Source organism: Branchiostoma lanceolatum, chromosome 16 (genome assembly GCF_035083965.1).
Source record: "Branchiostoma lanceolatum isolate klBraLanc5 chromosome 16, klBraLanc5.hap2, whole genome shotgun sequence".
NCBI classification, from domain to species: Eukaryota; Metazoa; Chordata; class Leptocardii; order Amphioxiformes; family Branchiostomatidae; genus Branchiostoma; species Branchiostoma lanceolatum.
Window position 1 is genome coordinate 13,492,405 of NC_089737.1, and position 21,721 is coordinate 13,514,125.

The 21,721-nt window shown below is 40.4% G+C and overlaps 2 protein-coding genes and 2 long non-coding RNA genes across 4 annotated transcripts; 2 read left to right on the plus strand and 2 right to left on the minus strand.

Annotated features, from left to right (window-relative positions):
• The first annotated feature begins 866 nt into the window (after positions 1-866).
• On the plus strand, positions 867-3,384 carry LOC136421307 (uncharacterized). Its single transcript, XR_010753423.1, has 2 exons — positions 867-1,568; positions 2,215-3,384. It is a non-coding gene; the product is annotated as an uncharacterized lncRNA (long non-coding RNA).
• LOC136421308 (uncharacterized) lies at positions 3,266-5,082 on the minus strand. Its single transcript, XR_010753424.1, has 2 exons — positions 4,283-5,082; positions 3,266-3,726 (listed from the first exon to the last, which is right to left on the minus strand). It is a non-coding gene; the product is annotated as an uncharacterized lncRNA (long non-coding RNA).
• A 1,789-nt stretch (positions 5,083-6,871) lies between these two features.
• LOC136421485 (2-Hydroxyacid oxidase 2-like) lies at positions 6,872-11,072 on the plus strand. The gene is made up of 8 exons (XM_066408812.1): positions 6,872-7,011; positions 7,289-7,440; positions 7,847-7,982; positions 8,492-8,639; positions 8,990-9,193; positions 9,565-9,723; positions 10,198-10,267; positions 10,377-11,072. The coding sequence occupies exons 1-8, from the start codon at positions 6,872-6,874 to the stop codon at positions 10,442-10,444; spliced, it is 1,077 nt and encodes a 358-aa protein (XP_066264909.1). The 3' UTR covers positions 10,445-11,072.
• Positions 10,658-17,162, minus strand: LOC136421310 (ankyrin repeat domain-containing protein 1-like). The gene is made up of 7 exons (XM_066408519.1): positions 16,731-17,162; positions 16,314-16,415; positions 14,428-14,526; positions 13,353-13,451; positions 12,780-12,881; positions 12,345-12,443; positions 10,658-11,888 (listed from the first exon to the last, which is right to left on the minus strand). Exons 1-7 carry the CDS (start codon positions 17,160-17,162, stop codon positions 11,751-11,753), a joined length of 1,071 nt encoding a protein of 356 aa, XP_066264616.1. The 3' UTR covers positions 10,658-11,750.
• Between the last annotated feature and the right edge of the window lie 4,559 nt (positions 17,163-21,721).

A 21,721-nucleotide genomic window follows, 5' to 3' on the forward strand; every position in this document is an offset into this window, starting at 1 on the left:
ATAGAATATATCTTTACTTGGCAAAACTCCTGAAAAAAACATGCAGGGTAAAAAGTACTGGATTGCGTCAATGGGTTTTCTTTGGGAACGAAACCCGAAGTCCCTATCAGGAATCGAACCCGGGTCGACTGATTGGCAACAGTCGGAGGGTTTTTATGGAGCCATTTTGTTTGTACGAAGTACCCACATGACATAGCCAGCACGGAAACATTGTGACCGAGTCCTGTTTTATATGTGCTGCAGGAATGGAGGAATCCATTAGGACAATAGGGGGTTGTGCCGATTTTTACTTATTACGACATACAAATAAATTAAAGATATATCGGAATCGAATCTAATACATATGTAAATAACGTGTCATTCGAAACAGATAAAAAAAAAACATTTTCTATGTGTAGTTGTGGTTAATTTGGCGTCTTTAAACAGGTCTCGGATGAATTTATTTTTCCCAAACACCCATATGTAAATCCGGTGGAATAGCGCTAAGGTCATCTGACGCAATATTGCGGCATAAATTGCAACTACAGTGTACATGTAAGTAAGAAACTTGTAATATATCGCTAAACCGCAAGGTGTCTACGCCTTTAACATTACATCAGCCATGGTGACCTTTGCCCGCAGGCGTTGCCTGGCGACAGGGCCGTAGGTATATAACCCGATGTACAACTGTCAGGAGCGTGCTGGCTCAGTCGTGTGGGTACTTCGTACACAATGGTTACAATTTGCACTGCTCATGCAAAGGACGCGGGTTCGAATCCCGCACCCCTTTAGACCCACTGACGCCATCCAGCACTTTTTAGCGTCCACTGCCATTACGGATTAGTTTATCTTATGGTAAAAATCTAGAATCTGTAACCCAAAAGCACAAATATACGAAGCAGAAACACTGTCACAAAAATCGTATATATGTTTTTAAAAAGGGACATGTTTTTTTATAAGGGGGCAAATTAAATCCACATATGTTTTGAAAATAGGGCCGTTTTTTTTAAATGGGGCAAATTAAATCCACATATGTTTTGAAAATGGCACATGTTTTTAAAAAGGGGGCAAATTAAATCCACATATGTTTTGAAAATGGCACATGTTTTTAAAAAGGGGGCAAATTAAATCCACATATGTTTTGAAAATAGGACATGGTTTTTCTTATGGGTCATATCTTTTAAAACAATATGCATCTTAAAAATAACCAAAATGAGAATATGAGACGAAAAAAAAACATACACCATTTTCATTTTGTACCGTGTATAAGTTTATTCCCCAATCCAGGAAACCCACCGGTTTGCAAAGTGGTGCTTTCAAAATGGTCTATCGTTTCCGATTTACCCCCCATTTTGATAGTGGTGCTTTCCAGTTACGCCGATTTCAAACTGGTCGATTTCAAACTGGTCGATTTCAAACTGGTCGATTTCAAACTCCAAACGGAAATGAAATGACGTAAGTCGGAAATGACGTAAGTCGACGCTCATCGCCAGAGAAGCCACCAAGTATCGGTGATCGCTGTTTACGTCCTTGTTTTCACCGTCTTGTACGCGTTTTCTGATCAGCTACGTGTCCCCAGGATATACCAGGTTTGTGTTGACTTTTTCACGTTGTAATAATTTTAGAGTTGCATGTTTAATCGGTACTTTATAGAATGTAAATCGTAATGCAGCCGTATCGTTTGGAAGATTACAAAACTACGCAAATTGCGTGCCGAGCTAGCTATCGAGGAACTCTTCACTTTACGTTCTAACAACTTGAGACGATCAATGATATGATATGTGGTTCAATTTTCGTTGATATGAATTGTTAAAATATACAAACTTGCGATAGTTTTGCTCCGTAGTCAGTGAGGGGAATGGGGAGGGGGGCGAACGGCCGGCGCAACCATGTGCAAGTTCGGACACGATTTTTGTAGTCTGATACGAACCCAGGAAGCCACAAAAATAAATTTGTGTTTCTTATTCTGTTTGTTAAGAGACCTTAGCGAGTATAAATTTGTATGATCGTGCATTAGTTTGAAAGGAATATCTATCCAGATTCCAGACGAAGATTAAAATTACTTGTCCTTGCTGGCTGGCATGTTTTTCTCAGGTTTGTAAAAAATATGCATAGCGTGTAAATTTACCACGTATTATTCATAGTTTTTTAGACATTTTGAATAACGTACCTTGTTGCCACTGGGAATTGTTGTTATGTCCATTTGAACGCATTTTCCTTGTTTCTTACTAATAGTATGCTCCAGAGGATCGGCACTGTAGGGATTTTCCCAGCCCTTGCTGCATATACACAGCACCTATGAGTGCTATGACCATACAATGTAGCTGTTGATGCATCATGCTGTCTACACAAGGATGAATGTCATGCATATGCACATGCATGTGTCAAAGTCTTTCAACCAAAGGTTGAACCAAGGATATGTATATAAATTATAATGTATTTGAAACAACACACATTGACAGTTTAGTGCTTTCTGAAGCAATGAAAACATGTTGATTTTCATCCCTGCTTGATACAAGTATCTGTAAGCACATCGAAGTATGTGTTCTTATTTAATATGTGTACCTGATAAACCTGGTGCTTTATAATATTGTAGATAATTAAGTTTGATGTGAACAAAATTTTTGTATTTGCAAATGATTGTAGAATATTTTGTAAGTGTTGGATTCCTCAGGGTAAATGAATTGAATGAATAGCTAGTACATGTAAATGAAAATTGATCCATTTCATGTAATGTTTCACAACACTCAGTCTCTTTATAAGAAGCTATGATTCTTCAATCTAGTTGTATCTATGCAGTGAATGTTAGTGGGATGTTGTGTAGAGGTTCTCATGTATTTTTACTGTACGGACAAGCATGGTCTGTATGTCCTAATTGACGGGGAAAAAAATCACATGCAGATTGTACATTTTGTAGATTGTTCAATATTCATCCTTTGTCAGATGGCAAGGGTTTCTCCTCAAGTTCCTTTCTTACCTATTCTTATTATACTTATTCTTATTCAAAAATTCACCACTTTGTGTTTCAATATACATGTACGCTTTGGTCACTTTCAGTTTGTGACAGACTGTACATGTACATCCATCATTGTAGTATATGAATAGACCTTGGAGTGTATTTTCCATTCCCATTGAAGATGAAGATTGTGCTTAGTGAAGAACGCTGCTGTACCTTCAATGTACTATGCAATGCAATGTACTAGTAGAGTAAAAGTTATCATCAATATGTAAGAAGAACTTGGGGGATTTCCCATGTGTCTCATATCAGTCGGACTGAGGCATGAAGTTGCAGGAAATGGATTTTTAATAATAATTACACTATAATAGTTAACATATTCTACGCAAAAGGCTACAACACTAATAGTATTTTTCTTGTGCAATAAAAACCTTACTTATATAAGAAAACCGTGGTTTCTTACATGCCTAAAGTTGAATCTTAGACAAGGCAATGATGTGAAGTCAAACGCAGGGGTTGGAGGGGGAAGTTCCGAACACCAAACGTATGGTACATACCTTTATACTTATACTAGTTACAGTGTTCACTATCATGTATACACCTACTGAAATTGCATTGAAAAATTTGAATGTCTTCAGTTACACAAAAACAGTTAACATGTCCATGGAAGGTTGAAGCTGCTCCACAGACTTGTAGAATTTCGCTCCGAGTCAACAGTTCTTAGTGGCATCTGACTCCAGTCCTTGACTCGCAGATATGGCCCAGCCACTTTATTGCTGGCGTCCATAAAACTAGCAAAGAACAAAAAAAATATACACATATATTGACGAGCAACAGTGAAAGCTGATGAATAAATAAAATGTAACTAAATCGAAATGTTTTCATGTGCAAACTGGGATCAAATTATGTAGCATGTGTTCATGTTTGCCACGTTCATTACACAATTCTTTTCTCTCAAGAAATAGCCATACTGTTATCCTTAGATCATACACACAAATATTATAACATAATAAATCACAGCAACAAGGCATACACATACGAGGCTCAACCTTTCTACCATTCTTCTTTGTATATGTTTGAAGTTTCCCGTAAGAATGGCCAACTATCCTGGAAAGCAACACCGTTTCACCAGAAGGTCTAGATGTGTCCATTATGTAAGCACATGCACACAGATAAAACATTATTACTAGTAACAAATGGTGGTGTATACGCGTGGTGAACATGTATTCGTACGAGTTCATGCCCCCCTCCCCCATCTGGCGTCATTACAAAACACGCATTTCCAGTCGAATTTAATCATATTTATGAAACAAACAAGACTTTATATAGTCTGAATTCAACACAAACCTGGTATATCCTGGGGACACGTAGCTGATCAGAAAACGCGTACAAGACGGTGAAAACAAGGACGTAAACAGCGATCACCGATACTTGGTGGCTTCTCTGGCGATGAGCGTCGACTTACGTCATTTCCGACTTACGTCATTTCATTTCCGTTTGGAGTTTGAAATCGACCAGTTTGAAATCGACCAGTTTGAAATCGACCAGTTTGAAATCGGCGTAACTGGAAAGCACCACTATCAAAATGGGGGGTAAATCGGAAACGATAGACCATTTTGAAAGCACCACTTTGCAAACCGGTGGGTTTCCTGGATTGGGGAATAAACTTATACACGGTACAAAATGAAAATGGTGTATGTTTTTTTTTCGTCTCATATTCTCATTTTGGTTATTTTTAAGATGCATATTGTTTTAAAAGATATGACCCATAAGAAAAACCATGTCCTATTTTCAAAACATATGTGGATTTAATTTGCCCCCTTTTTAAAAACATGTGCCATTTTCAAAACATATGTGGATTTAATTTGCCCCCTTTTTAAAAACATGTGCCATTTTCAAAACATATGTGGATTTAATTTGCCCCATTTAAAAAAAACGGCCCTATTTTCAAAACATATGTGGATTTAATTTGCCCCCTTTTTAAAAACATGTGCCATTTTCAAAACATATGTGGATTTAATTTGCCCCATTTAAAAAAAACGGCCCTATTTTCAAAACATATGTGGATTTAATTTGCCCCCTTATAAAAAAACATGTCCCTTTTTAAAAACATATATACGATTTTTGTGACAGTGTTTCTGCTTCGTACAAATACTGCATCATCTTGAAGATCGGACTTCCGGGTCCATATGTGCAAACTACATTGCATCACCTTCAGTGACCTTTGCCCTCATGTTGTCACGTAGGGCGGTTAAGGTGTACATAAGCAGTCCTTGTATTGGTACCATTTACGTGCTGGCTTAGTCGTGTGGGTACTTCGTAAACTTAACATTTACAGTGCAAGTGCACATGCAAAGGACGCGGGTTCGAATCCCGCACCCCTTTAGACCCACTGACGCCATCCAGCACTTTTTAGTGTCCACTGTCATCACAAATTCTACTATCTTATCAGCAATATCCTTCCAGAATGATATTTCATCTGCTGCATCATCTTCCTGGTCCGCAATGTAAACCACTAAGTACTAGTACACGTCATAAACATTACAGCTGCTGTGACCTTTGCCCGCATGACGTCAGGCGTTGCCTGGCGACAGGGCCGCAGGTATATAACCCCATGTATAGCCGGTAGTAGCGTGCTGGCTTAGTCATGTGGGTACTTCGTCGACCTTTTGGTTACAATTTGCACTGCTAGCGCTCCATGCAAAGGACGCGGGTTCGAATCCCGGGCCCGCGCCCCTTTAACCCACTGACGCCATCCAGCACTTTTTACTGTCCATTGTTAATACGGATTCGTTTATCTTATCAATATATCAAATAAATTCGTCCAGAATCTGGATTAATATATTGTGACCCCGGAACACAAGTACAAAATGTACTGCCCTATTAAACTTTCGGGTCCATAGGGTAACTATGCATACATACACTGAACATTATATATATATATATTACATCACATTCTGTGATCTTTTCCCTCATGATGTCAAGTATTGCCTAAGTCATAGCAGGTGTCATAGGGTGGTAGGTGTAGTCGTTGTATGGGTTGTATTGTTTGCGTGCTGGCTTAGTGTGGGTATTTCGTAAACTCAATGATCACAAACCCGATATAATAATCTTAAACACAGAGATATTTCCGCGAGCCAAATAGCTTGTCTTTTTTTGGCTTTTGATATGTCTTGTAGATAGCACGTGCACTATTTACATTCTAATTACACACTTGTTTAAAGGTCACTTCATAAAGGGAAACATTACGCATTCACATTGACACCATACATCAATTGTTGTTTTGCAGAAATATGTCACCATTGTTCATCAAATGTTATAAATAGATTTCATCCTTTGTTTTTACATTATATATTATTACTTTCAAAACAACACAGTTCAAAGTAGTAATTACAAGCAAGATAACAGATACTTTACCGTTCAACTTACGGAACGTGTTTTGGTTGGATATCTCCCTTTTGTTCTTGATTAAGGCAGTAGCACAAAAGTGTTGACTTTAGATTTTGATACAGGGACACTTTGACTGTAGGCAGCGGAAATAAACGTTGTACAAAAAGAAAGTTTTTGAGACAAAAATTCTCGTGGCACCTGTACACAAAAAAAATGTTGTGACCTAAAAAAGTCCTAACACCCCTTTACTTCCCCTACTCTTCTTTTTGGTTTGTTCCTAACAGTTTGATTAATGGATAACTAAATGCGTCTGCCCGGTAAGTGGGTCAAAGTTCAACTAGGGTAACAAGTATCCTGTTCACTAGTATTTTTGGACACAAGCTCAAGCAGTACAGGTCGTCTTTCCAAGCCTTGAGCCAGAATCCGGTTTCATCCTGATTTAATGCACAGTAGGTGCAAGGTAAAGTAGTGGTACAAGAGACACATTTAACTGTGCTAAAACCTCTGAGCTATCCGTCGCAATAAGTAAATGTCGTCTGACACAAGATGGTGGCCGGGAAGTTGGTCTGTGTTCAGGACTATGAGGACCACGCGCGGAAGCACCTTCCGAAAAGCGTCTGGGACTATTTCTCGTCAGGTGCAGACGACGAACTGACGTTGAGGGAAAATCAAGCCGCCTTCCGACGGTCAGTACCCAAGACAAAGGCTTGGGCCAATAATGTAAACATTCAGTAAATTGAAAATTTAGAAAAATATCTATCTCTTCCTTAAGAAATACGTGCACATATATATATAGAGAGAGAAAGAGAGATAGGTATATTTTAGATAGACAGAGTTTTTGCAGTCTAAAATGCTCCATGATTCTAAGATTTAAATTTTACACATTATCAGTGCGATGTATTACCCATTTGATAGGACGGCGGGCCCAAAATCTATGCTGATAATTGTATCACAACTTTCTAGGCTCCGGCTAAGACCACGGTTCCTTCGTGATGTGTCGACGCGGGACCTAACCACTACGATTCTGGGGGAGAAAGTCGACATGCCCATCGGTATCAGTCCCTCCGGTCTACATGGACTCGCCTGGCAGGATGGGTCTCTATGTATCATGAAAGGTAAGTCACTCATTTTCATTGTAACACGATCATTTGTGTGAACAATTTCTTTCATTTAGCTTCTGACACCCTAGTACATGTAACGTTACATATTTGCAGGTTGCGTGGGATTGGGGACATCTATCGTATTTCCTGTGTATTACAGCAAGATTTATGTCTAAGACTTCAGCGTAGAACTGTGGAATACAGTGTACTAGTATACTATTTTACATTCTGTATCGACACTGTTACAGAAAACCTTCTTTCTGACATGCTGCGTGTATATGTATGCCTGTGACACCTACCGTATTTTTCGTGCATTACAGCAGGTTAATTGTCAGTTATTTTGGCTTATATATATGACAGTATAGAAAGGCGAATATACTCTTTTAAATACAATATGCTATCTTTTCCCTTTTTCTGGTAGCTGCTGCTTCTATGAACGTATGTATGACGTTACCAACGTTCGCAACGTCAACGCCTAAAGAGCTGGTTGACGTCGCGCCGTCGGCCCTTAAGTGGTTCCAGTTGTACGTCACGCCAGAAAAGGACTTCATGAAAAGGTGGGAACGTTTGTTTGTTTGTTTGCTCGTTTGTTTTGTTTTTTTCCACATATAACCGTTAAACCGCCTAAAGGCGTAACACGCCAGTTCTGTACACGCTGTGTAAGACTGGACTGTAAGTTTTCATCCACTCATACCAGAACGGACTACTGCTATCCATGAGTGTGGAGGTAGTTGTAACGTGCCCAAGATGTTCCGTCAACGCTCTTTTGTAGATTTAGAAATTTGGGGCTACGTATTACAAACATGTTATATTCGGCATGCTGGCTTCGCTTCACACGAAATTTTGGCACCAATTACGCTTTACGTGGAATTCATGATCACCGATTAAGTTATACGTTAAATTTGAGCAGTCTGTCAACGAATTATGTAAAATTAAAATGGCTGATCGATTGAAATATGCTCTACAAATAAGAGCATGTAGGTCGCCATAGTATGAATCTCTTTTCCGCTCTGGACTTGGGAATTGCGTTTTTTCTTGATATGATTACATTTTTTTACATTGCTAGACTGATCCAACATGTGGAGCGCCTCGGCTACAAGGCTCTGGTCATCACCATAGACGTGCCTCTCACCGGCAACAGGCGGGCCATGACACGGGACGGGTTCCACGTGCCGCCGCACATCAAGATTGCCAACTTCGGGGAGGAGCTTCAGGTAAGTTTGAGTCAGAAACTTTTGAAAGAAAAAAAATCGAATTTCTACATAAAGCCTTTATACGTAGCCTTTAAACTCGGTTGCAGTACTGCTCTCTCTCTCTCTCTCGCTTTCGCTCTCTTTCTCTCTCCCTCCTTCCCTCTTTGTGTATGTCTCTCCTCTGCATGTTACTCTTTGTCACTCTGCTTGTCTCTCTGTCTCTGTATCTATCTACCCATCCCTGGCTCTTCCTATTCTTCTCTCAATAAATTCTACATGGTCATAACGACAAGCTTTGTTCCTCAAATCCTTGTGTTATCATTGATCAAAGTATTATCAAAGATTAATGTTGCTGTTGATGGTGTTTTCAGAAAAAATATGCCTTTCCGGCCGATGCGACTGACCAATCGCTGTCCTGGAAGGACATCGCGTGGTTCCAGTCCGTGACCAGCATGCCTATCGTGCTGAAGGGCATTATGACGTCAGAGGACGCGGAGCTAGCGGTCCAACATGGCGTCCAGGCTGTCTGGGTGTCGAACCACGGAGGCAGGCAGTTGGACAGCGTGCCGGCCACGGTATGCTAGTAATACTTACACTGAACGACCTGTCATACGTAACCTTTGCACAGCTGACTGCAAACGTCGTTCAAAGCTATCTACTGTAATTGGTGGCAACGAGTTCCACTCTAACCAATGATTAATGTGTTCAAATTATTACTTTACTAGAAAAGTACTAGTTTTTGAACACACCAATCCTTGGTTGATAATTTCGATACTTGTAGGCACGGAGGCAGGTGGACAGTGTACGGGCTATACGGTGAGCTTCGGGGAACCGATCAATTGATTGATTGGTTCATTGGTTCATTGATTACTGCTTACGTTCTTGTACTATATAATCTACCATGTATCATCATGAATTGCCTCTTTACACTTTAAATATGTATTAGATCGAAGTTCTACCGGAAGTTGTCCGGGCAGTCCGCGGTCGGGTGGAGGTGTACATGGACGGAGGGGTCCGAACCGGAACTGACGTCATGAAGGCCCTGGCTCTGGGCGCCCGGGCTGTCTTCGTGGGGAGACCGCCGCTTTGGGGAATGGCACACAGCGTGAGTTTGAACTGAAGGGAAGCACACACTCTCTCTCTCTCTCTCTCTCTCTGCCTTTGTCTGTCTCTTTCTTCCTCTTCTCTCCTCCCTCTTTCTCTCTTTCTCTTATGTACTATTAATAATACCAACACGTTGTTACAGTAATGCCCATTCAAAGTTTGAATCAATTCATAACTTCAAAAACAGGAAAAGAAAAGTTGGCAGTAGTTCTCAAACCTTTTCTTGAGCATCTCATTTTGCATGTCATAGTTTGGGGCTCTCAAATTTTCACGTTGATCAGTACTGACTGAAGGAGCCCATAGTAGTAACAGTTTTGTACCCTCTAAGACATAGAAATAACATTTGTACATCTATCCATTCATGACATATGACCAGTGTTTACTAAAACGCAACACACTAACGTGCGTATGGCAATTAGGTAGGTAGGACTTGATATGAATGTATGATTACTACATATTTCACTACATTCTATAGGGAGAAGAAGGTGTGCATCATGTTCTACAGATTCTTAAAGATGAGCTGAGTCTGGCCATGGCTCTATCAGGTGGGATCAATACTGTACTAATTTTGAGTTCTTATTTCGTAGTATTAAAATGTCTTTCTTTTCAAAAGTGAAACATTTTGATGCTTAATGTCATTTTTTCTTCTTTCAGGCTGCAAGGAAATCAAAGACATCAATCGCTCCCTTCTACAGCACGAGAACGAGCAGGCCAAGTTATAATAGTTCGAATATTTTAAACCACCGATAGCGTTTGGATGCGGTCCGTCAGGAAAGTCGTTACTGACATAAAACAAAATGGCGGCAAGCTTCGATTATCTCTAAATGGGCCCCGGGTTCGAATCGTCTTAAGAAATACTTTCTCTAGAGTACAGGGGTATTAGATAAGGACATCTAGATATTAAACTAGCCATTTGTGCAATAATATGAATATGATGTGATTATATTGTACAATGATTTAATATGTTTGCAAAGTATAATCTATAGACAAGTAACAATTAACTACGTGATAACAATGGTATTTATTGAATGGTGCCAAGTTCACAGTAACAGGATGTTGAATCTGTAGCTTCTTATATTGATACGAATCATGCATCAAAAGTACAAGTGCATTTATTTCCTTTGAATGATCTTGAAAGATAGAGACAATTTCATCTTCCATGCTCTGAAAACGAGTTAGAAATCAATAATTAAAGAGCAACTTATCATGATACTTCTTGATAAAAATTATACATTTATATTGTGAGACCACGTGTTTTGTATGGTATCATGCTTACGATGATAAAATACGAGAAATTTTGTATAGGGTACATGTCTTTAAATGTAATAAAAGACCAACCTGCTAAACGTTCATCCTGAAAAGTTCAATTGATTTGGTTGTTGACTTGATGCTTTTCACTACACTGGCCAGGACTTACAGTATCTTATTTGTGTTTCATGTCTAATCAGTAATAGATAAACGTTACAAATCCTAAAATAATGTCCATCTTTTGTGGAACGATTTTACCAGTATATCTATATCTTAAACAGGCTGATGCCAATGCTAGATATGATGTTCAATCTGCATATATTTTACTTTCCCCATTGTCTTTTGACAAGTATGTAATACATATGAAATCATAACATGATCTCAATATCTCAGAGTGAAGATAATAAGATTAACATTTGAGTTGTACGTTTGTGAAACCTTTCCTTCAACGAGTTTCCATCCATTAAGGCTGAAAGCAAAGTAAAGAATATGTGATATGGGGCATGCGGAAATCATCATGGGGCAGCAGCAGTAAGCCCAGTTCAAAGCATGCTTGGACTTAACATGTTACTGCCACCTCAAAGTTCTGAGGTGGCAGTAACATGTGAGCATGTGCAGTCTTGATGCATTGTGGTCTAGGGTCAAATTTTATGTCATTTAAGTGAATAGTTCTTTTGTCGTGCTGTTCACTTGACTCTAAGTCGCCTTAACCTCTGACCCTACCCACAATCCCCTGTGGTGCTGGACCTGTAGGCAGCTTGTTCTTTTTAAAGATGTTTCTCAGCGTTGGTTCAGAGACATGCCCTTGTCCTTCTTCGCCATCAACTCTTTGAGCTTCCCGACCTCCATCGCGGTTGTCAGACAGTCCCTCGTCTCCAGCTGCCACTCCTTTGTCATGTCGAAGGGCTGGTATTTGTCCTAGTAGAATTGACAATAAGAATCCATAATGCAACGCTCACAAATATGGCGAAACAACATGGCCGACCCATGACGTAAAAAATCAATATGGCAGCGCCCATTGAGTCGGAGGTAAAACAGAACAGTCTTTTTGTGAGGAGTTAATCCCCATCAGGGACAACAAACCTGCATTGAACATGGTCGGGGGACAATACTGACTTCTGCCCACCTTTGACCTATTGAAATAGCTCACGTCACATGTACACTTTCGTACATTCAAGTGGTATAGGCAATCGGGTACTCATTAGGATCAGAGTCTATATCTTAAGTTTAACGTTGGAATGAAATTGAAGCTTTTAACCATGAGAAATAACTTGTGACGGATTTCTAAAATTTGCTATTTTTTGATATGGCGAAGTAATAAAAGTTATAGCACTGTAAAGCATAGTATCAAGAAAAGTACAAACATTAACTCACAAAGTTCTTAATGTTGATGTCAGCTCCCCTCTTGATGAGGATCCGCAGGATGTTGTTTCTACCCATTCTTGCCGCGTCATGGGTGGGCGTGTCCCCTTCCTGTAACAGGAAACGTGCAAAACAAGGGGTTAGCGGTACACGAAATTCAGCATATAATACTAATCGCATCGAAGAGGTCTAAATCAGTGAACTTCTTATGTACTTCCAGTTACTCTCCAAACATGCAGAGGAGGGGTCCCGGCTAGTTTTTGACGAGTTTTTAGGCGTTTTTGTTGGGCTTTCTACTTTGTCATTTTTCTTTTGGTCTGACAAAGTAGAAAGCCCGACAAAAACGCATAAAACACGTCAAAAACCAACAGGAATCCCTCCTCTGCTTGGAGAGTACTTCTAGTGAGAAAGTTGAGAAAAGATTGACAATTTTCTGATCATAATTACCCAATCTTTGCAGTTAATTTCCGCTCCTCGGTCCAGCAGTTTTTCCACCATGTCAGGCCACCAGCCTACACGCACGGCAACGTGCAACGGTGTAGCTCCGCTCTGGGAAACATAAAAAAAGTACGTAGATTAACATTTTACTCGTAACAGGAGGTGAAAATACATTATCACTGCACGAAATGGCCTCGTACTAATATGGAGGGGTTTCTATGAGGCTTACAAGCTGATACTGAGTTACGTAATTAAACGTTGAAGCTGATGACAACATGCAGGTGCGTCAATCTAGCCTTTCAGTCGCACGATGTTTCACGGTTAATCTAATGTTCTCGTTAATCGAAGCTAAGTGGTCGAATATACCTAGAACATTAGTCATCACAATTACTTCTCAATTTGATATTGATAATAATTACTCAATATCATATGTAGCCTAGACAATTGTCGTGATGCCACATCCTCGACTACATTGAGCCACAGAGTTAGTGTCTCGTATGTTCATTTGAATAATCAAAGAATTATGTTCCCTATCTTTATTAAAGAAATCGACCTATTTTCTTGACACTTATGATTGCTCACCCTGTCCTTGGCATTTATCTTGGCGCCGTTGTCGATGAGGTAGTCCACGATGGGTTTCCGGCCAAACCTGGTGGCCCAGTGGAGTGCGCTACTTCCCAGCTGAAAAAGGGTTTAGAGTTTTAATCATTAACGTTCAGTCCATAATGAAAGACGAACTATTCTGATAAATGCTTATTAGATCTAGAGATCGTGCTAGTCTAAACATTATTGCAAGATACTGTCTATATTTCAAATCTGTTCAGTTACGTCCGTTCAGTTAGCATTGAAACATAACGTTATACTTTCGTCTATTAGCTAGACTTTAGACACACTAGCTAGACTTTAGCAGCTAGACTTTAGCTAGACTTTAGACATACTATTCTGAGAAATACAAGATACAGTGTATGTTTCAAATCTGTTCAGTTACGTCCGTTCAGTTAGAATTGAAACAAAACGTTAGACTTTCGTCCTTATATTTACTGGTAAAACAATGAGGTTCACCAGAATACAAGTTCTTTACTGTCACACAATTTTTTTCATACACAACTAGAAGGCAAAACAACTTAAAGCATTGCAAATCGTGGCCTTTTTTTAAAGATAAAGACGGTCGCCTTAAAAGAAGTTTGTAGACAGACATCATCTGTGACTTACGTCTTGTGGCAATCGATGAAACCTGATGGAACTATCAACGGTTGTAAGATAGACTCTGCGATGAAGGTTAGACATCCAGGTCATGAGGTACTTTATAACAAAGGTTACTCATTGACAAGCAACTGGATACGTTTTGTGAACAGTTTGTTAGCCTCTACCAGTCTCCGCGGGTCGCTGGGAGAATAGTAGAAATTTGCCAAATAGAGCCAATTGTATGAAGGGAGTCGGCTACGGAGATAGGGTCAAATAGGCTGCGAATGAAACCCTCCATGGTCAAAGTCCCACGGCAAATATTCTCCCTATACCCGGCGCGGTTAGTCTGGTAGAGACTACAGTTTTGTAACTTTTGTATAGATTACGATGTCCCTGTTGGACCATAACATGTAAAACGTAGATCAGCGGATATTGCAAAGCGGGCAGCTTGGTTAATTCTCCTCTACCTCACCTTGTCTGAACTGTCCAGCTTGATGCCGTTGCTGACCAGATGCTTCACGATCCGAATGTGTCCCTCACAGGCCGACCTGTGCAAGGCGTTCCTTTGGAACTGTGCACGGCAGAAGCAAGCAAAGCACTTATATAACGTGAGCAATCTACTCTGGATATTCTATCGATACTCACAGTTGTGTTGTAGCATCTTCGTCACGTGACTGTTGCCATGGAGAATCAAAACAAGTCGTTAGCAAATCACAAGACGTTACGTCATTCCTTTGACAGTTTCCCTTGATCGGTTTCTAAGAAACATGGGCGAAAAGTATTTTTTATTTGTATAATTGATTTGTGCCACATAGAATGATACGATAGTACGAACCAGACAATATTGCGTCAGAGGAATGACGTCAGAAGCGTCATAATGTGAACATACTTCCCATCGCGCCTGCTGATTGGTCACTGCTCGCTAGCCTATACCTGCGCAGTAGCGCTCCGCGCAGCTTACCTTATCCTTCGTATCGACGTTGGCGCCGCTGACTACCAAATGCTTGACGATGCGCATGTGTCCCTCGCAAGCCGACCTGTGCAAGGCGTTCCTTTGGAACTATAGATGAGGTCGTGAATGAAAGTGGTCAAAGAACGTTGGAAAAGTGAAATGTTTATTACATTGCTTGTACTTTTTGCGTGAAAGGTTGACAGGTAGGAATAGTTATTCAGTGCAGCATTTTAGTATTTTTGTCTCAATGACTCTGATAACGCTACGCGCGTGCAAGGTGCTATATTTGACTTCGAAAGCGTTACCGAAAGCGTTATGCCAAAGCGCTAGCGAGCTTAAAGCCTAAGTGAAACGAAACAACTCGCTGAAAGCATTCGCTGCACTAGCTGCACTACTAGGCGATGAAGCGGTTTCCTGACGCATATATGCAAGGCAAATATGACTTGGCAATATGATGTTCATTGAGCGCTCAAGTGCTGTCCCCTTAAAAAAAGTGAGAAGGTGACGTGGGCGTCACTGAAAAGTGCGAGAATCAAAGCATTAGTTATGAAGCGCGATTGTACAAGCAAGTGTACGTAGATAAAGACTAAGGCAGCTTCATAATCTCGCAATATATAAGCCTATATGATAGTTTAGTTCGCATCATGCATGAGCCCAAAAGCCTTTAGATGGTATAGAACCCTGTTGAGAAAATGCTGCGTCAGCCCTGAAGCATCAAAAGAAATGTGTTAGGTAAAGAAAGGAGTAACAAGTGTAGCAACAAACAATCAAACAAACGAACAAATAGACACAAATGAATGATCAACAAAGGACATACAATGACAAACCATATAAAAATAACGGCTCATTAGCATAATCGACTAATGTAAAACTCATACATACTCAGGAATTTTGCAATGTGAATCATATAACACGCCATCTATTTATTCGGTATACGGTGATGTAGCTTTACTCCTTCATTTTAATATTGCTATGGAAACTACACTTAATCTAACTTTTTTTTTCGAGCAACAAAATATTGTCTAAGCGACGTCGTTTTTATTGTTAACTAGCGCTGTCTACAGCTAGCGGAATGAACTGTACAAAGGGTATATACATGTAAGTAGCGGTTCTTTAATTGTACATTTGCATTTGCCTTCATTAATTGTTGCTATTTGGTAATGTCGAAAAGAAAATGAACTATATTAAGTAAATGAAATGAAATCATAAAAAAAATTAAATGCCGTGCATGCCGATAATATGATCGCAAGCATTTACATTATGGCCTGTGCCCAGATTCTAGCCTGGAGTCTATCCTTGTTAGCTTTGGCCCTCTCCTAACGTCTGTAGCCGCCAAAGCTAACAAGGCTGGACTCAAGGCTACCGAGATTCCAGATGTGTTGGTCCGCACGTTAAGGACTCCTTACCTCGTCCCCGCCGTTGATGTCTATCCCCCGCTGCACGATGTCCTTTACAGTCATGATGTCCCCGGTAACCGCGGCCTCTAGCAGCTCGAACTTCAGGTCATCCTGCAGGGCAGAGAGTATGCAGAATTCAAAGACCACATTATTCTCAGACGAGTGAATGAAGTTATCTTTGAAATAAAATCTTTACTGACACAACAAGGGACTTTCGAAAGGCCTTCTACAACTACGAACAAACAAGCGGATAAATTGATAGATCTACGTACAAGTATATGAATAAATCAACATGTGGAGTTTGGCGTATCGCATATACTACTTGTTCTAAGGTCTACAAATTTTTTGCTACAACAACATTACGACATTTTTTTCTTTTTTTCAGGATATACAAAAGACTGGAAAAAAAGAATTGCGAATACAGACCCTGGTCTTCCATAGTTTGTCTTCTCCCTTTTCCTCCTCTTCCTTTCTCCTCTTCTCCTCCTCTTCCTTCTGTTTCGCCTCGTAGATTCCGGCAACTTCGTCCATTTCCTCCATCTCCTCTTCATGCACTTCTTCTTTCTTCTCCGGCTCTTCGGCGGGTTGTTCCTCAAGAGGAGGGGGTCTAGTGTCTTCCGTTACAGGCGTTTCCTCAGATACCGGTGGAGAAGGTTCTTCGGCGGGTGCTGAGGGTTCTTCAGCGGGAGCCTCGGTCTCAGCCGGCGCAGGCGCACTGGGTGCTTCATCCGGGACCTGTGCTTCATCCGGGGCCTGTGCTACATCCGGGGCCTGCGCAGGTCCGTTGGTCTCCATCGGCGGTGGAGCTTCGGGGCGGGGAGGGCCGAAGGCGGAGACGGGTTCGGGCGAAGGAGACATACCTACAAGAAAACTGGGAATCAGTGCACATTGTCTACAAAGTGAAAAGGGTCGACACCACATCATACCATCAATTCAGAGACTGTGTCCCACAGGTCATGAAAAAATCGAAGATAAATGTCATTTTGTGATGACTTGTCCTTCTTACAGTAAAGGAACAGAGAGAAGTGATGTTACCACTAACTAAGAGAAACTTCACCCAATCTGGTACACAGAACGATATTTTCCCATGTATGACGTATGTATTGTTGTCATGTCCAAACTTCTATATTCGCCTACATGGTATATACGTAAATGTCTTAATACTTCAATCCAAAAGCGAGACCAAATCATCAATAGTGACTATGATATCTTGTAGTTCTATTTGTTGATTAAAAGCTGTTGCCATAAATTGTACCATGTACGATTGTTGAAAAATAATGTTCATTAACTCAATACCCGGTTCGGGGGCGTGTGGCCTCTCAGGCCCGGGTGCCGAGGGTCGTTCGGCCGGCCCATTTGCTGCCCAGCCACCGAACTCTTCGAACTCCAACTCGTCCTCTTCGTCCGCCATCTTGGTTCGAAAATACGATCAGAAAGAAAGTAAATACAAATCGTAAGCTTTGAAGATATTCGCACAAAGGATCCTTCTACATACGTAAATGTTGTAGTAATGCACCAATCTGTCAGTATACAATGACAAGAAATATTTTTCTGATATAGATTGCTAAATTACATGCACGCTGTATGCGTAAGGCTGTTTGTCGTTTGCCGACGATGACGCGTTTTACACCCACTTGAAAAGAACTTAACCTTGACCTCACATTATGATAAATAAACTGCATGACTTCCTGTAACCATAAATCAGATTCCTGCAACTATCTAAAATTGACTAATAATTAGAGGCATTAGGAAATTCTAATATAAGGGGCTGGAATATTTGATAATGGCATTTTGCTAGCCTCCCAATGTAACAAACGTAATACACAAATAACATAATGATTACTCTAGTCATGAAACCAAAAACAATGAAAGTGTTGCATGACTGAAAGTAGACCGAAGAGACACAGTAATATAAAACGTTCACCAATCCCTCTTTGAACGATAGGAGAGAAATACAACTATTATTTCCACTTTCTATTCTTTTTCTTTAAGAGTTTGTGTCTGCAGCTGGTTAGAACGAATTTCAGTATTCAAGAAGGCCTGGATTGCCTGTCCCAGAAAGTAGTTTCCCTGATGATATTAGATCGTTTGTTTTGCATAAATTTAGAAATACCATACGGCCCCCTCCTATGGTGTATTCACCACGCCTCACCCCCTATCCGTATACGGCCGATACCCGATACGGAAAACAAGCCCTGTGCTGAGAAAATACCAGCAGTATACGCCCTCTATATACCCTTGCCTATAGTATGAACCCACTCTCTTCAACTAGAAATGGTCGACAATTTCATGACTTTTGCTTCGGTTTTGTGGTTGAGCATTGTCAGAACGTTGCGAGGTTGGGACACGATTGCACCCGAGTTGAACATGATACATCCATACAGATGGTATTCTGAAATGACGTTCCACGCATTCCCAGGGGACGGGGAAACTGACAGCACAGATGCGCAAAAATCGATAGTTTCAGAATCGGATATAAAAAACGCAATCTTTCTCAAACTAAAGACAGGAAATACACAAACATGATTACACTAGTCGACTCTGCGATCACCAGCATAAAGCATTGTACTATTTATCTATAACAAACATAATCTATTGTTTAGTTGCTCTGTTACAAAACGCACGTTTACGAATAGACCATAGAGCACTTTCTCCCCAAAGTGCCCTAATTCAACGTCAACACAACTCCCAAATTCGGTCACACGTCAATCAAGTTTCTTGTGGTACATTCTTACGAATTCTACCTGAACAATTTGGGACATGGTTGAGATTTTGCGTATAAGAAATAGGGTGTAAAGTAGAGAGATGGTACCTACCGTTCCCTATGCTGACATAGAATCCTTAGTTGTCATGTTTCCAAAATTTCTATCTTTAGGATACCGACCCCCCTCCCACCATCTAGTGGCTGAAAATAGCAACGCCCCATGGTGGAGTATTCATGAGTGCACCGATCATATTTCTTACAAAAACATCGTTACATTTCCCGCCATATGCGGTCAAGTGACGTGTGCATGTTAATTAGGTCATTAGCCAATCATCAACATTTGGAACATATCCAGATGTTAAAGCAATCAGAGGAATTAGATCCCTTTTTTTCGTAGTTTCGTTCGTCATAAATTTCAACCATGACGGTTTTCCGTAATTTTCTCATAGAGAAAACACTGTTGAGCGCAAAAACGTGCCGTTTTGCCGCAGTCTAAACAACTGAGTATATCAGAACAGCTGGACCACCAAGGAACTCGTTAAAAGCAAATACGTATATGTTTAGCTTAGTTTTGCTTTCTTTCATATATGGATTGGGGTGGGGGAAGGGCGGTGGTATTCAATATTTCCTATGTTGTTTTTGTGTCCTGTTGTCTAACTTGTTACCCATAGTCAAATGATCATTCATAAGTTTGTAGAGGTTTGCGGGTTACATCCGTCAGATCGTTTCCTTGACTTTCATAAGATAACATGTTTTGAAGAGCGAATGTCATTTTGTGAGCATTATCAATCTCCCTTTATTGTGATATTAACTCCTTTTAGGAAAATTGTTCCTTGTCATGACTCTTATTAAAAAAGCAACTACTAGTAGACGAATAACGAAATGATAATTACAAAATACAATTTATTTCAAAATTTATTACAACACATCAATAGAAAAATACATTTTAATGGAACAATGAATTTCTGACGTAATCGCAGGTTCGTTATGTCGTAAAAGACCAATATAGCTATTCACGACTGTTACAGCATGGACGTTTTGCGGCTGCCATAAACAACAAAATCATGACGAGAATGCCTATTGACGGGATCATCCTGTCAACATTGGAAGAATTCGCACTGCAAACAGGGTGATCCTGTCAGCAGTAGAACAATTTGCACTGTTGACAGGATGAGCCTGTCAGCAGTAGAAAAATTTGCACTTTTACAGGGTGATCCTGTCTGCAATAGAAAAAGTTGCACTGTTGACAGAATCATCCCACCAATAGCCTCAGGCCAGAATGTAATTTTGTTGCTTTCTGGTGTCAAGGTGAACTATAGTGACGTTCTTAATAGGAAATAGTACGTCATTAATTGGATACTCTAGCTTTAAATGGCTGTATAGACACGTTTATCATCATACATGACGGCAAACTCAGTTGAAAAACAGGACAAAATAAGATCAAGCACGTCATTGGAGATACTTTAGGGAATATTATTGACCGCTGTGACATCACGTGCTACAGTTTAGTTGGCAAAGTAAAATATGGCTTCCATAGTTGTAGCCTGTTATAAATTATGCCTTCTTGATTTGTTACAAAATTCATGAAATGGGAACACAAAAGTGCTGCCTTGTATATGACAGCAATGTCAAGCAAGCCTTTGTGTCGTTAACATGATTTGGTATTGATGCTTGTAATGTAGAATTCAAATATGTGAAAATTATGTAAACATACATTACGTCATATGTTCGTCATGCGCAATCCATGATGCCAAACATCGACTATAATCTAGTGAAAACAGAAAACTATCATACTTAGAAAACTACTATTAGAGTTATGATAAAGAGTAGCTTTTCGGTCACATTCACGAAATAAACTAATTCCGCTGCAATTTTCGTAAGCAACTAATAGTTCCATTCACATGCCGATGCCACTTGTGATGTCAGTTACGTTTGATTAATGGCTTTCTGTAAACGATATATTTTCCTGTGCATTTCTTTCGACATTGTTTCATAACACTTACCCTTGAAGGTGAAGGTGATGCTGTAGACGGACTTCGAGAGTCGTATCTGGCTAAGAACCTTCTTTCCAGCTCCCCCGGGCTGATGAGTTCGTCTGTAGGGGTGCGACAATCTTCTCGCTTGCCGGTGCGACTCCAGAGCCAGCGAAGTCTTCGGCGTCTGCTCTGCAGCACCGGCTGATCGAGCTCGAGCGAGTTCTTCCTCAGCAGAGGCGTTGGAGGCGGCGAGAGGTCATCGAAAGACTGTTTCGGGTTGTCCCGAGAAGTTTGTTCGGAAGAAGGTCGGTCGAGAGCATTGGAATCGACACACACTGCACAGGCCATAACCCGGTCTCCTTGTAAATCGAGTATAGGATAGAAATGACACGAGAGAGCCGGGATTAGAGTTCGCCTTATCCGTCTTAGACTCTCCGTATGGGCGCGCTGGGGCTCGACATCTTTTCGCCTTTTCTGGAGACAGATATGTGGCGCTATTTATCCAATGATTGAAGAGGCTATGTGGGTTCAAACATTTAGGTACATGAATAGCTTCCATCGGCTTGGTAAGTCATTTGAAGGTAAAAGTTTTCTTATAGAACCAAAAGGCACATTTAAGATCACATTCTTCTTGCCGCAATGCCACCATGCGACAAGGAGTAGTAGGGTTTACTTAATTCCGACGAAGGGAGTGGACAAGTTAATTAAACCTTTGTAGGTAAAAAGGTTTTGGTTGC

Coding starts and splice junctions, on each gene's coding strand:
- LOC136421485 (XM_066408812.1), top strand. CDS start 6,872: ATGGTGGCCGGGAAGTTGGTCTGTGTTCAGGACTATGAGGACCACGCG. Junction 7,012..7,288: donor AATCAAGCCGCCTTCCGACG/GTCAGTACCCAA, acceptor ACAACTTTCTAG/GCTCCGGCTAAGACCACGGT. Junction 9,194..9,564: donor TGGACAGCGTGCCGGCCACG/GTATGCTAGTAA, acceptor AATATGTATTAG/ATCGAAGTTCTACCGGAAGT.
- LOC136421310 (XM_066408519.1), bottom strand. CDS start 17,162: ATGTCTCCTTCGCCCGAACCCGTCTCCGCCTTCGGCCCTCCCCGCCCC. Junction 12,882..13,352: donor AGATAAATGCCAAGGACAGG/GTGAGCAATCAT, acceptor TATGTTTCCCAG/AGCGGAGCTACACCGTTGCA. Junction 12,444..12,779: donor AAATTAACTGCAAAGATTGG/GTAATTATGATC, acceptor TTCCTGTTACAG/GAAGGGGACACGCCCACCCA.